The sequence below is a fragment of the Vollenhovia emeryi genome, unplaced genomic scaffold (genome assembly GCF_000949405.1).
Source record: "Vollenhovia emeryi isolate VEMERY1.0 unplaced genomic scaffold, V.emery_V1.0 DF939124.1, whole genome shotgun sequence".
NCBI classification, from domain to species: Eukaryota; Metazoa; Arthropoda; class Insecta; order Hymenoptera; family Formicidae; genus Vollenhovia; species Vollenhovia emeryi.
This window is the reverse complement of record NW_011967242.1, coordinates 3,085,237-3,104,127: the sequence shown is the minus strand read 5'-3', so window position 1 is coordinate 3,104,127 and position 18,891 is coordinate 3,085,237. Positions and strand designations below refer to the sequence as shown.

General features: G+C 47.8%; 1 protein-coding gene across 2 annotated transcripts; it reads left to right on the top strand.

Moving 5' to 3' along the window:
* Nucleotides 1–946: 946 nt before the first annotated feature.
* On the top strand, nt 947–5,357 carry LOC105569467 (dnaJ homolog subfamily C member 7). 2 transcript variants are annotated; one of them, XM_012025962.1, is made up of 11 exons: nt 947–1,294; nt 1,861–1,949; nt 2,462–2,586; nt 2,653–2,841; nt 2,926–3,044; nt 3,125–3,278; nt 3,363–3,527; nt 3,596–3,764; nt 3,848–3,994; nt 4,080–4,232; nt 4,323–5,357. In XM_012025962.1, the coding sequence occupies exons 1-11, from the start codon at nt 1,215–1,217 to the stop codon at nt 4,433–4,435; spliced, it is 1,503 nt and encodes a 500-aa protein (XP_011881352.1). In that variant the 5' UTR covers nt 947–1,214; the 3' UTR covers nt 4,436–5,357. The 2 variants fall into 2 exon arrangements, with proteins under 2 accessions (XP_011881352.1, XP_011881353.1); XM_012025963.1 differs by lacking the exon at nt 947–1,294 and adding an exon at nt 1,338–1,487.
* Nucleotides 5,358–18,891: the final 13,534 nt, after the last annotated feature.

Here is an 18,891-nt window from a genome sequence, read left to right as displayed (position 1 = left end):
CGATCGAAGAATTGACGAGGCTTGAAATTTCCGGCCATTCTTGCGCTGTCGCTGATTGGCGCGTTCTCGCATCCGCCGAACATGGCCGCGGTGTTCGCCGTCATATTCAAAAATAGAAGATACATTTTCAAGATTGTAACAGATATAGAAAATAATCAGTAGTGACGAATTAATAACGCAATAATAATTCAATAGTGTTCCTCGCATAAGCGACAGTCGTGTCTCGAATATGCCGCGATAGACATGCAACTTTAGGCTGGTTTTAGAATATTTTCAGATACTCGACAATTTTGCTATCGCGCAGCCAGTCAACACGTTTGAGGGCCGTGGCAATAAAACGTAAGCAGTAAACGAATTGACCAATCATAGGCCGGTATTCATAGTCGATTCTTATTTCAAAATCATCTTGAGTATTGTCTTAAGAAGCTAATACGGCTCTGCGATTGGTTAAAAACGCATTAAGAGTATACTTAAGATGATCTTAAATATAAGAACGGACTATGAATACCGGCCATAGTCGAGAATTATGACAGCCACTGCCATTCCATCTTAGCTCAGAGAGCCGAGAAGCGATTACTTCGATCTTAGCTCAGAGAGCCGAGAAGCGACATATTCCATCTTAGCTCAAAGAGCCGAGAAGCGACTAATTCCATTTTAGCTCAGAGAGCCAAGAAGCGATTACTTCGATCTTAGCTCAGAGAGCCGAGAAGCGATATATTCCATCTTAGCTCAGAGAGCCGAAAAGCGACTAATTCCAATCTTAGCTCAGAGAATACTATGAATACCGGCCTATGATTGGTCAATTCGATTCGACTCCCTGATTGGTGGCCACTGCGCATTCACAGGCGCGCAAGGCTTCCTTCCAGTCACGCCAATCCCCCGTTACTCCCTCTTGAGCCAGGAGCCATTAACAGAATAATAATAATAATAGGCCCTCTACTCTTCTAGTGCTTCTGCTTACATCCGGGTCCCGGGATGATCGGGGTGTGAGGGCGAAAGGGGGAGGTCGGTCCGCGCTTAATTGCGTTACGCGGTGCGTGTCGCTCGCTGTGGGATCGCTCCGTGAGTCTCTCCTGCCCCTCGTCTCGACGACGACGACGACGACGAAGCGCAGGACAGGGAGAGAGTACCCCGCGTGTTTTCACGGTGCGCGCCAACGACCGTCTCTTGCCGCTCGTCCACGTAGGCTCGTACACGTCCGTCGAGAAACAGCCATGGCGTCGTCCGATCAACCGATCGACATTGCCGCGGATCCAGCAGCCAGCGTTGCGGAGCCAGCGCAGAGCACCAAGGAGTGAGTTCCTTTCTCGTTGCCCTAAAACCAGACGTACTCTTGCGTCACACGGACAGACGGGAGCTCGCTCTGGGAAGGACCTTCTGTTTAATTATAACTCGCCCTTGCAAGGGAGTCCCTGTACAACTACCTTTACAGCTTCCTTCGAGGCCTAGATACTTAAATATCTACCGTGCCTTCTCTCTTCGCACGAGTAAGTGGTCTATTCTATTCCACGGCTGGCACTTGCATTTGGCGATAAGGTTGAGCCAGGGTAACCCAACAGTTTTGATCTCTCGAAGTAGAGACAAAGTTGAGATTTCTGTTTAGATATTTGACCGCGTTTCAAAAGCTGCGGTCAAGCTGCCGCTACAAATGTTCCGAGGCGTTTCTCTTCTTTTATCTTTACTGAAAGTGAGGAAGAGAAGACTATTTCGGAGCATTTCCAGCGGCAGCTCGACTGCAGCCGGAGTCGCATGTAAGTGCAGTTCTCTCGATACTGGATATAGTATCAGTTTGTAGTTGTATAATTTTATATTAGATCCTTTATTAATGCGGTACTAATTATTTATACGCAATATGTGCAGATTGGCAGAATCGAAAAAGGAAGCCGCTAATGAGTATTATTCACAGAAACAGTACAAGAAAGCATTGGCTGGTTACAATGACGTTATTGGTGAGAGATTCTTGGTATTATATAAGTGTGTGCTGTTTTTAATACGTTGACTGTACACTTAGGTAACTTTGTCCCTGGTGCTATTTTTGTATCGGCGTATCATTTAAATGATACTTAATTATTTCTTTTTTTTCCTTGGAACTTGTAAAGATTATTGTAAGTTTTCATTGGAGTTGTATACTCTATTATTGTTTTGTAGTCATATTGATGTACAGCCACATATCGGTATACTTAACAGATTTTTGCTTGAAGAGGACCGCAATCCGTACGGTCGAAACGTTGTACATTATTTAATATTAATAAAATAATGCCAGTTGCGTCGAGGGACAATTCAAGTTCTTGTAAAGATCCTTTTTCCTCCGAAGAATTGAATCAAATCTCTCTAAATTACGAATGTAAACTTACGATCGGCAGTCGGCGTTAAAAATAGAAAGTTTCCTAACGACGTTGGACTATTTGTGAAAATTTACAAATGTTTTTGTAAATAATCTTAACGAATCGAAATGTTTCAGCACTGTGTCCCAATGTGTCGCGTTACTATGGCAATAGAGCAGCATGTTACATGATGCTCGGACAATACCGAGATGCATTAGCGGATGCTAAAAAATGTATCGAACTGGAGCCAACATTTTCTAAGGTATACTAATGATTCTCTACCTGTTAATCGTACAAGTTAAACTTATTGTTCCGCATTCCTTTCCAGGCGTACGTGAGAATGATCAAGTGTTATTTGATTTTGGGAGATATTCTAGAGGCCGAGACCGCGGTGAAGAAATTGCTGGAATTTGATCCCGATAACGAGTCAATAGCTGCAGAACAAAAAGACATAACATATGTAAACAAGTTCCTTAAGGATGCTGATGCTGCCTACAATGCTAAGGATTATCGTAAGGTGAAGTCTCTGTCGTCTGCCCTCAACTTTTCTATATTTATTGACGAGCTGTCAATGAAATAAGTGGATTTCGTGTCCCCATAGGTTGTATATTGTATGGATCGCTGTTGTGACATAAGTACATCTGGGACACGTTTCAAGCTGACCAAAGCTGAGTGTCTAGCCCTTTTAGGGAGATATCAAGAAGCCCAGGATATTGCAAAGTAAATTGTTTTGCCAAATCGAGAGTACATACGGCACTTATTCTCATAAATATATGTTTATTGTGCTTATTTTACCTCAGCAATACTTTACACATCGATAAACAGAATGCCGATGCGATATACATTCGTGGAATGTGCTTGTACTTCCAAGACGATGTCGATAGAGCCTTCTCACACTTCCAACAAGTACTACGACTTGCGCCAGATCATGCCAAAGCATTAGAAATATACAAAGTAAGAAGAGAAATATAATAACTTTCCTGATTCATATTAAATAATGTGGTATGTTGTATTAATTTTTCTCTGTCCATTATATAGAGAGCAAAATGTTTGAAGAAGAAGAAAGAAGAGGGCAATGCGGCGTTTAAAAGGGAGCAGTATCAGGAGGCTTATAATCTTTATAATGAAGCCTTGACGATCGATCCACACAATATCATGACAAATGCTAAATTGCATTTCAATAAGGCAACAGCTGCAGCTAAGGTACTACATTACGTTCTCTCACGAAATTATGATATGTCCGCATCAATATTTATTATCGTTCATTTTAGTTAGGAAAGTTGAATGAATCTGTAGCAGAATGCACGGAAGCACTGAAGCTCAATGACCATTATTTGAAAGCTCTTATAAAAAGAGCGAGTATTTATATGGAACTCGAAGAGTTTGAAGAGGCAGTTCGCGATCTGGAAAAAGCGTGTAAAATGGATAAGACCAATCGTGGTATGAATCGCTGCTTATCAATTTTTTAATACGTACAGCGGCATATTAAGATGCTGCATTAATTTCTTCTATAATTTTCTCAGAAACGAAACGATTACTCGGAAAAGCTAAGTTGCTATTGAGGAAATCGAAGAGGAAAGATTATTACAAGATTTTGGGTATCGATAAAAATGCATCTACCGAAGATATCAAGAAGGCTTATAGGAAACGAGCTCTGGATCACCATCCAGGTAAGAAATAAGTATATCAGTTTGTTGAAAGACAAGCACATAATTATAAACGTGGCTTTGTATTGTTATACCTTCTATTTCATAGATCGTCATGCTAACGCCAGCGAAGGAGAGAAAAGAGAGCAAGAAAAGAAGTTTAAGGAAGTCGGAGAAGCTTATGGTATTCTCTCGGATCCCAAGAAACGATCTCGCTACGATCGCGGTCACGATCTGGACGATAACGGTAGTGCTTTCCAAGGTACTTTTCTCTTTCTGTTACATAATCATGATATATATTCTATACTTTGTTACTGTTAATATTATATATATTCTCGTTTCTTCTTTCCAGACATGGATCCGAATGCAATGTTCCACTTCTTCTGTCAAGAGGGAAGCCAGTTCCAGTTCCAGTTTCAGGACGGTTTCCCTAGCAATACTTTTCAGTTTCAGTTCCCGGGTTAACAGCGTTTTCATAAATGCACGATATGATACGGTGTATATGATATTCATGTCCGTTTTAGTAAATACTGCATCGACTTTTTTCGAATACTTGAGCCCACGATGCAATGTAGTATCGTTTGCGTTTCATAATTTTTCAAGTTGCTGAACGTAGATATTCGTCTGAGCGATTGATACGCATATTTATTTCGTCATAATATGAAAAGTGTTGTGTATATATCTATATATAAGATATTCTCGACCCTATTGTGTATCGCGATGCGGTAGATCTTCGATTTAATGAATCAAGCGGAAGAACATTAAGGTTAACGTCGAAGTACAACGGGCAATTTCGAGGCCTGAACACGCTCGTACCTGACGAAACCTTTGTGAATAGATAAGAAAAGCAAATAATCGCACATCTATATATATATATATATTATATATATATAATAGAAAGAAAAGCAAAAAATATTCGATTAGGTTGATAGAAACATTCTTATTGAGAAGTCTATTGTATTTTTTAATTGAAATCATTGGACAACTATCGTCATTATATTGTGGGTGTCGTATCGATTACTGGAGCATACTAGAGTCTTAGTTTTCATTAATTTTTATATCGATTATTGAAACTGCTTTTAAAGGTTCGTAAAATCGAGGGTTTACTATAATTTCGTTAATTGCATCAAACTATGTGCAATCATTAACGAAATATTATCTTCGTGCCCACGAATAATGTGTACCCACTGATTCCATATCCATTTTTACATCATGATTAAAACTGTATAAACTCCGTACAATATCAATTACGTGTGTTTATCCTGCGATGATACGTGCGCTTAATATTTCGAAATAATGATAAAAGTCTATGAGTATTGTTTCCATAGATCCACGATGTATTCATTCCACAAAAAGATCTTTCTACAAATATATAAATTATAATACACTTCGCTTCCGTTCAATCGTACGAATTGACTTTCCTGACATTGTCCTACGTTGTCGTATCGGCAACCGTGCGCTTTTCCTGCGTAGAAAATATATCTATTGGAAAAGTACTGTATACCAGAATGTTAAAAGCCGAAGGTATTTACTGTCGAGTGTCTCGATGACATTTAGTATCCGTATGTTTAATTCCTGTATAAATGTACAGTGAATTTTTGTCCCTACGCATGTATAAGCGTATTATCAAGTGACCTTTTACGTTTCAACGACATTTCGCGATAAGTCGTGGGACGCGAGGGACACATTGCCGCTGTTGGAGGGATTGTTTTTCCCTTCGTCATGTCTCGCGGGAAACGCGGACGTGGTTCCTCCTCCATTCTCAGCCTACGCCAATTCAAGGGATTCACTCGCAATACGGTCACTTTTTTATCATTTGCCTTGTCGAGACTCACACGTCAGGATCGTCACGCTCGATACGCATGCGACACTGAAGAGTCATAAATAATCAATTATTCGCGGCGATGTAAGCTTCAATAGCACAACGCCGGGATAAGAAAGTATAACGAGTTTCGGAACTAATGTCCATCTTTTATCTCGATCATTCTGTGTGTGTTGGTATGTGACAAAAACTAGAAATTTTATTTCATAATCTAACAAGTGTCCAAATCTGCTATTTTGTAAATTCTACTTTGCTTCCGCATTTTTCTTCTCTTAGGTCTTTTTCAATGAAAGAAACAAAGAGTCATCGTACACAAAATACACACTTTCAGATTTCAATAGAATTATTTATAACGTCAAACTTTATTTTAAGATAAAATCTACTTGGAAGAGAAGAGAAGTTTCCTTGTACTGTTTTAAACTAGGTTTTGTAGTCTACATATTTTAATAATTATTTAATTAAATAATAATTATACTATATCATTACGATTATTGATATGTTATCATTTGTTAACATATCAACAAACGTCCAGAAAACTAAATGGACTATCGGATACCTATACGGGCATCATTGGATATCCACGGTGTTCTGTACTGCCGCAGGTAGCTGAAAGTGTACCGGTGCGACAGCGAAGGACGTGGACGACACTTCTTTCCCGAGACCACGTGGTAGCTTCTTGCCAGGCCGAGCAATTTCGACGATCACTTATCTTCCTGTCCAGGAGTGTTCGTTCCTTGCTGTCGGGAGTGGACGCATGGAAAGACAAAGGTTGAGAATGAGAAGGAGAGAGGTGGATGTGAAGAGAGGCGAAGAAGAACCGACCGCTTTGAGCGAGCAGTCGAGAGGAGGACGGGAAGAGAGAGAGAGAGAGAGGGGGGGAGGGGAAATCAGAGGAGGGAAGTTTGGAGGTGACTTTCAGGCGTGGAGAGTTGCGCGCGTCAAGGCAATCCACTCAATCACTCTCTGGGGACACTGAGAAACCCTGGTTCGCCGCGCACTCATACACATGTACGCGGACGACAACGTGCGTCGCGTTCACGTACCGCCGATCCGATGGTATAATGCTGGAAAAACCGTTTAACGCTGTAAAAGCAGGCGTTGCTCGTTGAATAACAGGAGGCTGAATCAATGATAAATCAATTTTGGTGACTTGTTGCCAGACACCAGATACGAGGAGCGCATTACTCTCGTTGTCGCCATTATCGCGAAAAGTTGTTAACGAATCAATCGAGGTAATCATTAGCGCGCTTGACTGTCTGAACATGTTGATTGCTATTTTGCGTAAGAATACAATTCTCGTCGTTTTGATTTTGTCGCTGGAGACCTCGATATTGTAGCACAATACCGAACTGTTGATAGATCGATATCGCGTCGCCGCTTTCCTGATTACCGAAGATTACTATTATTCGCTAACAACTTAGTCTCCCGAGGCAATTCTCACAAGAGCTTCCGGAAGCTTAACGTGAATTTGACACTATAGCCGGTATTCATAGTCAGGGGGTCAATTCTCTATCTCGCGCTACAATGAAAATGATAAAGATGAGTGGCTTTGTCTTTTTCTAACCGTTCCCGTTAGTCTAATCTGCAATGTGCTCTCTGTATCTAGAAACATTCTATTTTGTAGTCACTAAATACATTTAAAAAGTTTGCGCAAGTGAATGAATTGTATATTATATACTGTACAATCGTACATTGTCGACAAATGTTTTAAGCGTTTCGATTTGTGTTTATATAAAATAGAATGTTTCTAGATGCAGAAAGCACATTGTAGATTAGGCTTTAGAGAAAGACAAAGCCGCTCACTTTTGGTGGTTTCACTACATTGCAAGATACAGAATTGACGCCAATTATGTATCTTGCAACATAGAGAAAATGCTAAAAATGAGCGGCTTTGTCTCATTTTAAGGGGACAGTTAGGAAGAGGCAAGGCTAACCACTTTTACCATTTTCACTACATTGTAAGATACAGAATTGACCCCCAGATCTTATATTCAAGACCGTCTTGAATTTATCTAAAGATGCTGTCTGGAACATTTCATTGGCTATGGAGAATCTAAAGATGATCTTAAGACGGTCTCGAATATACGATTTGACTACGAATACCGGCCTGGATATTACAAGTCTCGTCGTGTGGCGTCACGAGAAATTAATCCAGTCGCGGTTTCGATACTTGGATGCCTATAGTCTGTAAACATCAACGATATCATTGCGCGCTTTACGCAGACATAATATATACCATAGAAAAGCCGCACAAAGCGCGTGATAATGTCGTTAACGTGTACAGAATAGGCCCCTTAGTTCTTAGAGAATAATAGAACGCGAGTGTGTGATAGTTGATCCGCGAATTCTCGCGGATACGCGTGCGAGAGTTGTACGCGACGGTGGATGTTGGACGTCGCAGCGGCGCGTGTCGCGCAGCTTGTCGCTCTCGATTGAACCCGTTACATGTCCGTCCCGTGATTCACACGGAGGTGTTCTCCAATTGGCTTCCGGCGATCCGGCGTGACTGCGAGAGCGATCCCGATATCAGACGCCAAATTGCCCCTGTAAAGCGTGTCGAGCGTTTCGCGCTGCTCCATTTGCATCTACACGCGTGCGACCTGCAACGTAAAACAGCAATAAAACGGTAACGATTTCAGTGGAGAGAAAGTCCTCCATTATGAGATAGAATTCTAATATGCAATAGCGGATTTTCAACGTTCAAATTCAATCGCAAATCTACTTTCGCAACAATTGCGCGAACCAACAATCAGTTTTCCACTAAATAGACTTCGCGCCAAGGGCAATGAATTCATGATGGGACCAACAGATGATGCCTGTTAATTTAGCAGAAACTGTACGCTGTCTCGCAATAGGGGACTTTCTTCCCAGTACAACTAGTCCATTCTCTGTCATTTCTTTCGTTTCGCGTCGATCCCTTGTGCGCATCCGACATTGTTCTGGGCAGAACCGATGGGAGAAAAGTTGTATGTACGGTAGTCTGTAGTTTTGCTACAAAACTACAGTACGTACGCGCACATACGTCGCTGGATTATTGCCCAGAATACTGGCGGAACACCACGTGAACGGGACCGCAAAGAATCGAAGGGGCCGACAGAGAGTGGGCCTACTAGTTGTACCATGTTTCCTTTATAAATAATTTTCTTTGAAATGCTGACGCGCACACGCGCGCGCGCGGGGGTTCCAGAATTTATCACCTTCATGCGTGCCTGCTTTTCTTAGCAAATCCCGGATAACCGGGACGAGGGGGAATCATCATTCACGTCGGTCAGCCAGGGGGAGGTGTGAGAAATTTCCCCGGCGAATGCTGGTGATTCGTCACGATATCCCGATATCCGCCCGTGACGTCGCACGTCCGCGGCCGATGGGAAGATCCGTGCGCGCGATACGATATCCTCGGGGTCCGCGTGCGGTTCGTAAAATCGTTATCCCTGGCACGCATCGTCGCGCCCGGAAGACTGGCTCTCCGACCTGGGGGGAAGCCTGAAAAAAGTATTCGGGATTAAACGCGCGCGAAAGAGATTTCTAATTCGGAGCGTCCGGAGAGGCCTCGCTCGGGCCTTGACTTATCGGGGAAATTCGCGGGGAAGATAATTTTTCCCCGAGCGTTTTGGCAAGAGAGCGCGCGCGCATTGAAATCCCATATAACTTTTACTCTCCGTTTACGTCCACTTCTGTCAACGCGGATTATCCCTAATCTCGACTTAAACTCGCTTCTTATCCCTTTCCAATTCTTAGAAAAAGATAAGAGGTGAGTCGAGCCGAGATTAAAACTTAATTTACATCGGTAGAAATGAGCATTCGGCTGACAAAATTCTCTCTCTCTCTCTTTCTCTCCAAGATACGCGAGATACAAAAGAATGCCTCTCGAATCCGCGCGCGGCTCGTCGCGCAAATTGGGATAAACACCCCGGGGGCCGGTCGAGCGTGGTCGTGCGTGCGTGCGTGCGTGCCTGCAGGCAGCTCGACGCGTGGAGGGTGAGAGCGAGCGAGCGAGAGAGAGGGTGGCGCGGATCGACGAGACGGCGGCGGCGACGGCGGCGGCGTCGGCGGCAGAGCGAGCGCACGAAGGGGTCGAAAATCGAACGGGAACGAGTGAACGAGCGAGCGCTGGCGCTGTCATTAAACCGCAAGCAGAATTTCCGACCGCCCGCCCGACACGCGTCGCCTTCCCCGTCCGCGCCCGCCACCCCCGACCGTCCCCGTCGCCGCCGTCACGCCGCGCCGCGCCGCGTCGCGCCGCGTCGCGCGACCCCCATTCATCATAAATGCAATCAGATCGTATTACGCGCCATTACCATACGCTCTGCCCCGTTCCACAGTCTCCGTCCCTCCGGTCCCCGGGTCGCGCGCGCGCGCGCGCCCGCCACCCTCCTTCTCCGGGCGGCTCGCGCGATACCAGCCCCCGAAATTCATCCCCCTTGGCGCGCGCGGCGAGCCGAAATCTCCGAAAGGCGTTCTTTCGGAGAGGGGGGGGGGAGTTGGAGGGCTGATTAGGTTTTGATTGCGCCCGGCCGACCGCAAGTGACGAAGCCGGGGGTGGAAGCTTGTCCGCTCTTGTCCTGCGTCGCCTTTTCTTTCCCGCGCACCTCGTTTCCCGCGTGATCGATGCCGCCATGATGGGATCGCTCGCGCCAATCATTAATAAACGAGACAACTGATGGCCCGCAGCATCGGCGAATCGGCAGGCGCATCGAAGCGGCGCCTAATGGAACTTTAATTGAGAGATGGCGCACCCGCGCCGGAACGAGGCCCCGGATTACGCGGCAGGCTGACGCTCTACTTATCGCCAATTTTCCCGGGTGCATCCCCGATCGGCGGTCGCGAGGGAGAATGTAGGAGACTCGGAGGCTCGAAAACTGCGTAGGTATTCGCTTCGCGATCTTTCGCGACCTGCTTATCGCGAATCTTCCCGGACCGGGCGTCGCGAGAGAGAAAGTAGGGCTCGGACGCGCGAAAACTGCGTAGGTATTCGCTAGGAAATCGACGCGCGTTCAACCGTCGGTCTCGCGACGCGCGGCCACGTTCGCGTCGCTTCGCGATCTTTCGCTTTGCTCGTCGCGAATTTTCCCGGACCGGCCGCGTCGCGAAAGAGAAAGTAGGAGACTCGGACGCTCGAAAACTGCGTAATTATTCGCTAGGAAATCGACGCACGAACCGTCGGTCTCGCGACGCGCGGCCACGTTCGCGTCGCTTCGCGATCTTCCGCTCTGCTTGTCGCCAATTTTCCCGGTCCCGCCGCGTCGCGAAAGAGAAAGTGGGAGACTCCGGACGCTCGAGGACCGCGTAGATTGTACTCGCTAGCAAATCTCGATCAAATCCGCGACGCGCGTTACGTGGCGCGACACGGGGCTCTAGTCCCGCGTACTCGCGGCTACGTTCGCGTCGCTCGAGCGATCCTTCTCGACGCTCGCGCTGCCCTCGGTAGTTCGCGGTGGTGAAACGCCCGCGTACGTGCCGCGAACGGCGGACGTGCCGTGCGCAAGTTTCGCGCGTGATCGCCGAACCGATATTACAGCCCGGGCTACGCGGAGTCTCGGTCGCGCGAAACTTCGCGACCGCGTAATCGCCGGTTACGTCCGCCACGCTCGTTACGGCACGCGATTGTCTCTCGCGTCGGAACGATTCCCCCCTCCCCCCCCTTCCGCCGCGCGACGAGGAAGAGATCCGCCGCGGCGGCGACTACTGCAGGTAAGTCGATTAACTCCATCCGCGTTGCCGGAAACGCCGAAGTTTCCTGCGCGCGATCGCGAAGGGACTCGGCCAGTCCCTTCGACGTAAGATTTCGATCGCGGGGCAAAGGGATCGCGCGCCAATTCCGGCGCCGCCGCCATGCTGGTCGCGAGTCGCTTCTCCGCGGCGTCGAAAGAATCTTCCGCGCGAAGATCGTCGCGACGCGAGAGGATTCTCCGCCGCGTCGGAGAGGAGTCTTATCGGGGAGCGCGTCGAACGCAATTCCGCGCTGATCGCGGAGCCGCCGATCGATATCCGCAAGCGCGTCCGATCGAGTCGCCCGTCTCGTCAAGTTTCGATCGCGAGGTCCGCGTCTCTCTCCGTCTCTGTCTCTCTCGCCGCCATGTTAATTGCACTCGGCGCGTCTACCCGAGGCGACTTCCCCCGAGCCGGTGACCCTCGCGACGCGAAGAAGATCCCCGGGTCGAGTGATCCGCGTTATCGAAAGCCGAGCGAAGTCTCGCGATTCGCGACGCGCTAATCGCGCCGGGATCCTTCGAGATTTCAATCCCGGGGCGCGGAGGGGCCGTCAATTTAGGTCCTCGCGGCGGGAAAAACGGTCGGAGTGACGTCGCGCATAAGAGTCTCCGCCGCCGTGATTGGTCGCGCGCGATCGCGAAGGTTCGGCCACGGCCAATCGAGTCGAGTCTTTTATCGCCTGGCGCGAGACCGAAGATCGCGCGCCAATCGCGCCGCCATGTTGATCGCGCGAGTCGGCCTTCTCTGTCGCGTCGGAGCAATTTTCCGGGTCTCTCAGCGACGCGCGCGAGTCCGCGGGGCCGCTAATTAACGCTAATTAACGCGAGTGATCGCGACGCTCGGAGCGTCACGGTAGTGCGCGCGTTGTGGACGCGGGACGGTGGCGACTCGGACCATGGGCAACTCCGAGATGAATCCGGACGAACCTCCAGCCGGACGGCGGGACAGCGGAGCCGCGTCGGGTGCGACCAGGGGGCTGCTCGCGCGAGACGATCAAAATGATCCAGATTCGGACGACCCTGTGCTACGATCGGTGAAATCTGAGATTGCAGATTTCACCAGTCACCGCGCGGGGTCATTTTAATCCGAATCATCTTGATTCTCTCGCGAGAGCAAGCCCGGAGACTTCTACCTGCTTCTGGACTGCTTATCGCCGAGCTGAGAAGTGAGGCAGGAGCTCCGGCCATGTCTTGATGGGTAAATAAAGTAGTATGTGTGTGCGCGGGTCTGTCGGTGGCACGCGCGCTGCTTTATTATTTCATTACTTTATTAGCCTTATTAAGTAACCAATGAGAATATTCTTAAACGTCGCCAGCAGTAATTAACAGCATCAGTGATTTTTATTGACCGTATCTGGCAATTCTACGGTCAATAAAAATCACGGATGTTCTTATTAAGTAATGTTTTATAAGTGATTTTATTGCTTTATTAATAAGACACTCTTGCCTCACTTTTCAGCTGGCAGGCTGCAGTCCAGAGTATCTAGAAGTCTGTGGGTGCATCAGCGAGTGGACCATCAGCGCATTGGTGGTGTATTAATTCAGGTGCGTTTTGTCATTAGTGTTTACTAATTACAGTGTAATTCTGAGATATACGCAAATGCCTCGTTGCTGGAACAATGTGTATTGCTCAATATATCTGCTGTATAGAACAATACTCTTCAATATTTCTGTTATACAGAACTTGCGAGGTGCTGGTCTTACCAGCATCTTGGTAAGTTAACTTGAGGGGAAAACAAAGGCGTGTCAATTGGTGATTTAACTATCAGTTAACTTACCAAAAGGTTGGAACAACCGGTCCCGAGGGAAGAAACCATAGACTTATGTACCAGGCTGCGCCATTCGTAGGAGGCGTCGGTCGTAAGATACAGAAAGAGAGGAAGTGCTGAACCGAGTCAATGTGTCTCTGTCTAACTTGTTCGTTTTCTCCCCACTCTTAACGCCGAGAGAGAGAGAGAGAGAGATCATGGCTCTTTTGATATGTCTGGGGCCCGATTCTCGAAATCATTCGAAGAAGAAACGTACACGAACATTCTGCTCCGACAGAAAAGCGATTGGTTAAAGCCACGCGAGTAGCCAATCGACCTGCAACTTTTCTGTAAGAGCAGAATTTTCGCATACGTTTCTCCTTGGGATAAATTGAAGAATCGAACCCCTGCACTCTAATGTTTAGGGCAGCGCGTCCATAGGAATGGCGCAGTCTAGCATACAAGTCTATGGAGGAAACACGAAATAACGAACCTGTATTTTTTTTAAACAAACAACCGAAAAGTATTGAAGATAAAATTTTCTAGGGAACACGAAGAGTCTAGGATGCGTCGGCGGTACCGGGCGCGATGATTGTATCTCTGCGCATTACAAAAGATCCGATCGCGCAATTCGAGCGGTGAAGTCATCGATTGATTGTTACCGCGCGCAATAATCAATTTTCGTCAGGCGCGACAGCGGTCCTTCTTCATTTCCGGATAACCGCTCGTGCCCGACAGTCGCGCTGATTTTCAAACAAACGCCACGACTTGGGCGAATATTTTCAACTGTAATCTCGATCCCCGGGATACATTTCAATAATATACGCTCGCAACAGATATATATATAGTAAATACACGTGCAGCGACGTGGCGTGAACTTTGGGAATAGGTTGCAATCAAGACCGATGATTCCCGTCTATCCGATTTCGCCGGGAAAAATTGGCCCCGTGTCTCGCGCCATGGACGGAGAACGACGGATAAGTTTCGAGACTCCCCCCTTCCTCCCCGCCGCGTACATATGTACACGCTCTTACATACCTACGATCGCGCGACGACGCGGACGTCGGCGTCGACGTCGGCGGCGACGTCCCGCAGGATGTTCTACTTAACCCAGAAAACGGCGGAGTGGAAGCGAGGCGTCCGTTCTCGCGTGCGTGTATCTGTGCGCGCGCGCGCGCATGTATGTGTGTTCGCGCGCGCGCGCGCGAGACTCTACGTGTCGAACTAGAGCGATCCGGGGGTGCAGGCGGGGTGGCGTCGATGCCGAGGGACGGACGGACAGGCCCCATAGTTCTGATCGCTTCGAAACCACCCCTGCCCGCCCGGCCCCCCGCGCCACCGTCGGTCGATGCTTTTCACCCTGTACGAGCGCGACGTACAGTGCGCGAGATAAACGCGCGCGTTGGGGGATGCCGATAGCGAGCCGCGCAATTAGGGGCGCCCGATCGTCGGAGACATCGACGGGAATTAACGATTTTCGTTTCTTTGCCTTTCAGGTGAGTTCGAGACACGTATTCCCCGTGTAACCTGACGGTGAGAGCGGAAGGTACTTGGATCATTTTCTCCCATGCAGTCCGAATTGTTATCAGTTAGTACATTTTTTTGGTAAAGTAGTAAAAACACGTAACACGTTTGTTTAAAGAACTATCGTCTCCGTATATTACGTCAGAGTCTAAAGATGTGTGTGGTCTAAAGAGCGAGGTGATTAGCGACACCATGGTTCGAGTGAAAACTTCACTTGAACAATTCGAGAGAGTACGTTTATAAAAAGCTTATGCAAGTTGATAAATCGTACATTTTACATTGTACAATTATACATTTTCGACAAATTTCTTAAGCGTACCGATTTGCTTATACAAAACAGAATGTATCTAATGACAAAGAGCAGATCGCACGGATCAGGCTTTACGCTTGAAGCAAACGTCAAACCGGTACGCGCTTGCGCGGCGAAAGGCGGCTTTGCAAATTACCGCGTGACGTCCGAGATATATATTTGAGAAAGCGCGCGCGTCCTCGCAGTCGTCGTAATTTGTCACAGCTACCACCGCGTCACTTTCGAAACTAACGGGACTTTGACAAGTCTCCCGTGACTTCTTCAGGCCGCGATTAAGCCAAAAAGCGATTACAATTCGACGCCGAACCACTTGAAAAGCACTCGACGCGGGGATACCGTGGAAACGTCACACGGCCACCCCCTGCGCCGAGCACGCGCCCCGTCTCTCCCCCCCCCCGCCCTTTGAAACAATCGCATCCCCGATAACCATCTCTCCTCCTTACGTGTCGGTCGCTGAAGCGGAATGTACGCGCGCGTGGCGCGGTGTGTGGCACTGGCGACGGCACGGCATATCGATCACCCCATCCCACCGCCCTACGGTGGATGCGGGTAGCACCAGGCCAGAACTACCACGTTTCCGTCGCGCGCCCTCCTCACCCCCTCTCGCCGCCCGCGCTCCCTTCGCGGGGATAGTAGAGCCGCACGAGCCTGCCCGCCCCTGATAACTCACAACTCGCCCATCCATCCATCCCCCGGCTTTCGTACCCCCTGCTGCCTGCCGCCCCCTCCCCCCTTCCGACCCCCGATCCGCCGCCGAGCGACCACCGCCGGCGACTGACGGCGCTGTCGGGGGAGGGGGAGGGGGAGGTGCATCCGATGTTTGTTACGCGGTGGCACGCGCGCTGCTCTTCCTCGTCGCCGCCGTCGTCGTCGTCGTCGTCGTCGTCGTCCTCCGCACATGTCGATTCTCGCGGGGTTCGGCTGGTTGCATATCCCTGCGGCGGGCAGGTACAGCTCAATACCGCGTTGAGTTTTTCCCCTGTCTCTCTTTTTCTTCTTTTTATTTTTCGCTCTCTTCTTTTTTTTTACCAACTCCGGATTACTCGAGCTAGCGTGCTCCCGCACGTTCTAAGCGCGGGCAGCCGGTCCATTTGCTAATTGCATTTTTTCACAAATTTGATCAACCCCGTATAAATTTATTTGTATAATTGAAAGTAAGAGAACGCGGCGACGCGGGGGAACCGCGCGCGCGTCGCGGAGCAAGATTTTACAAAGAGAGAGAGAGAGAGAGAAAGACAGTAGATGCATTTTCAATTAATATTTTTCAGTTTCGTAAATTACGTACGTTGTAATATCTCTCGCGTATGTGCAACATTCGTTCCTTACAAAGGTATGCAGAATGTCCTTCGTGTTTTCCTCTCTCGACATTCCGTGCGCAATTCTATGATTGGAGTCTGCAAATTTTCGCAGTGGCGCCAAGACAAAATAATTTCACGGGTATAGCGCGCCAAAGTTTGCAATTTCGGCGAGGGACAAAAGTTCGTAGCGTTCTTTCGGACACGCGGAGTCAAGGCCGAATTCACGCGCGTGTGGCCTAAGCTGTCGGGGGATTTGCGGGGTTTTCGGGGACGAGGGCAACGGGCAGCCGAGGGCAAGTGTGCCTGAGATCAGCATACTAACGATGTGTACCATCCCGGCATTCACCCCTGCGTCCGAGGGATGACGCGTGGACGCGTACACGCGTCAAGTTAGTCCCCCTTCGGCATTAGAAATAATTGAATTTAAAGTTTGGCGCGACCGACCGCTCCGGTGCGCAGACGAGGATTCGATGAGCATGCGAGTGTGCAAACGATCTATCGATTAATACCGTTGCGAGTGATTTAAATTACATTCCGGACTACAGTCTGATCTACATGAGGTTGGGAAAGTTACTTTATACAAAAGTATCTGGTTACGGTTTTTCCGCTAAAAATTCAACTAGCTGCAGTTACAAGTTACCAATTCTGAAAAGTAACGCGTTACAGTTACAGTAGCCTCCCCACAAGAATTTGTGCACGTATCGACACGTTTATACATTTTCCATATACATACATGACAAACGGGCAGGCATCGGTGATTCCTAGTGTACATTTGTACAATCGTATACTGTTGACAAATTTGTTCTAAGCGGATTGATTCGCTCACACAAAACAGAATGTTTCTAATCGCAAAGAGCACACAAATGGCTTCAGCTGCTGCAACGGACATCTCGCCACGAAAGGATTTGTTCGCAGCTTTGTCGCCAAGGATGCGAAAAATCGAATTTGCCTCTTTCTCATTTAACGAAAATGGATACGAACGTCAGAGCTCGAGACGCAGCGCCGCGTTTAATATCGCGCCCACAACTTTCCCCGCGCATGCCGTCTCTTTACAGTTAACACGACCTTGCGCGAAGCGCTACACTTTTGGGTAAACGTACACGTATTGGACCACGTGGCTTCAACCTTGAGTATAGTCGTATTGCCAGCAGTCATGCCGGCAAGCTGCAATTGTGTGCTGGGTCGGGGGATATTACGTCGAGTTAGCCGATATATAGAGCTTAACCCGGCGTCTGGCTAAACTGCCAATTTAACAGTAGTTAGTATTCACCGCCTTCTTGCGTTAAGCCCCGCAGTCCTACGGTCCCATTAAACGATCGTTACATCGAAATTGTCGAAAAGTTTCGCGAATCCTCGCCCAAGTTTTTTCAGTGTTTACACGAAGAACCCCATAGGCATTTCTTTATATTTTTGATAGTCCACGAAACTTCTCGAGTCGCTTTGCCTCTGACGTACAATCAAGTTGGAATTGTGGGTTGAAAATTTTATTAATTCGACAGTCACTTTCTCCGCTTCGCGCAATTATTTTTACGTCATCTGCGAAGAATAAAGTCTTAGCAGGTAAAAGAAACTTTGACCGTCAAATTTTAGTTGTTGAGGGAATCAATTCTAATAGTTTGGATGACGGGGTTATTTTTTGTATACTATATTCACGAATCGTATCTTGAAGATTTGAGTCGCGAAATGGAACAATAGCAGAGGTCTCAATGGGATTTTTTTGTCGAGCGATGTATCTCAAAGGGCGGAGTGTTCTGAATCTCGGATCCCTTTGGATCCTCGCGAGTCAAGTGACTTAACCGTTTCGAAATACTTTTTAGAAGACCTTCCTCGTGTCTTCTTCGCCTGCGGAGACGGACAATTTATTGCGCCGAGAGGGAACAGGTTGAATTCACCCGCAAATAATGGTCGTGTGGAAATTTAATGGACAACGTCGGACGATCAGACGCGTTCGCCAGAGAGGAAAGTTTTTTTCCATACCGTATGAAATTTGTTTAAAAGTATTTATGCCGAGATTAGTAAATTTAATCTGAACTTGATGTAAGTTGAACTCAACACGAGTGAGTTGCGTTTCTATATCCCTCGCGAGTGTTGTTAAGTTCGCGACATTTCAGCGAACAAGCGAGCAGGAAAGTAACAACTTTATTAACTGAAACTGCGACCGATTTGCAAGGCAATTCTTAAAGACGATACCGCTGCGTAAACAACAACGAGGGAACGAAAAACGCCCGTCTCTTCAATCGTCCGATCGGTGCTTTCCATCATTTGTATATCGCGTCACGCATTTATATTTATTAAAGCATTCGCGCGTGTGCGTGCGCGCGTATGATAATGCACTCGGAATAAATGTGCCACGAAGAGCGTGGCGTAGCGAGGGAGGCAAAGTGTAATAAATTTCAGGGTGCGAGAACAGGGGCGCGAGGGAAAAGTGCGCGCTGCCGGAGGGGCGGGAGGTCGTACAAGAGGGGTCGTCTCGGTTCGCCGAGCACCGAGGGGTTAGCACGAAGACGT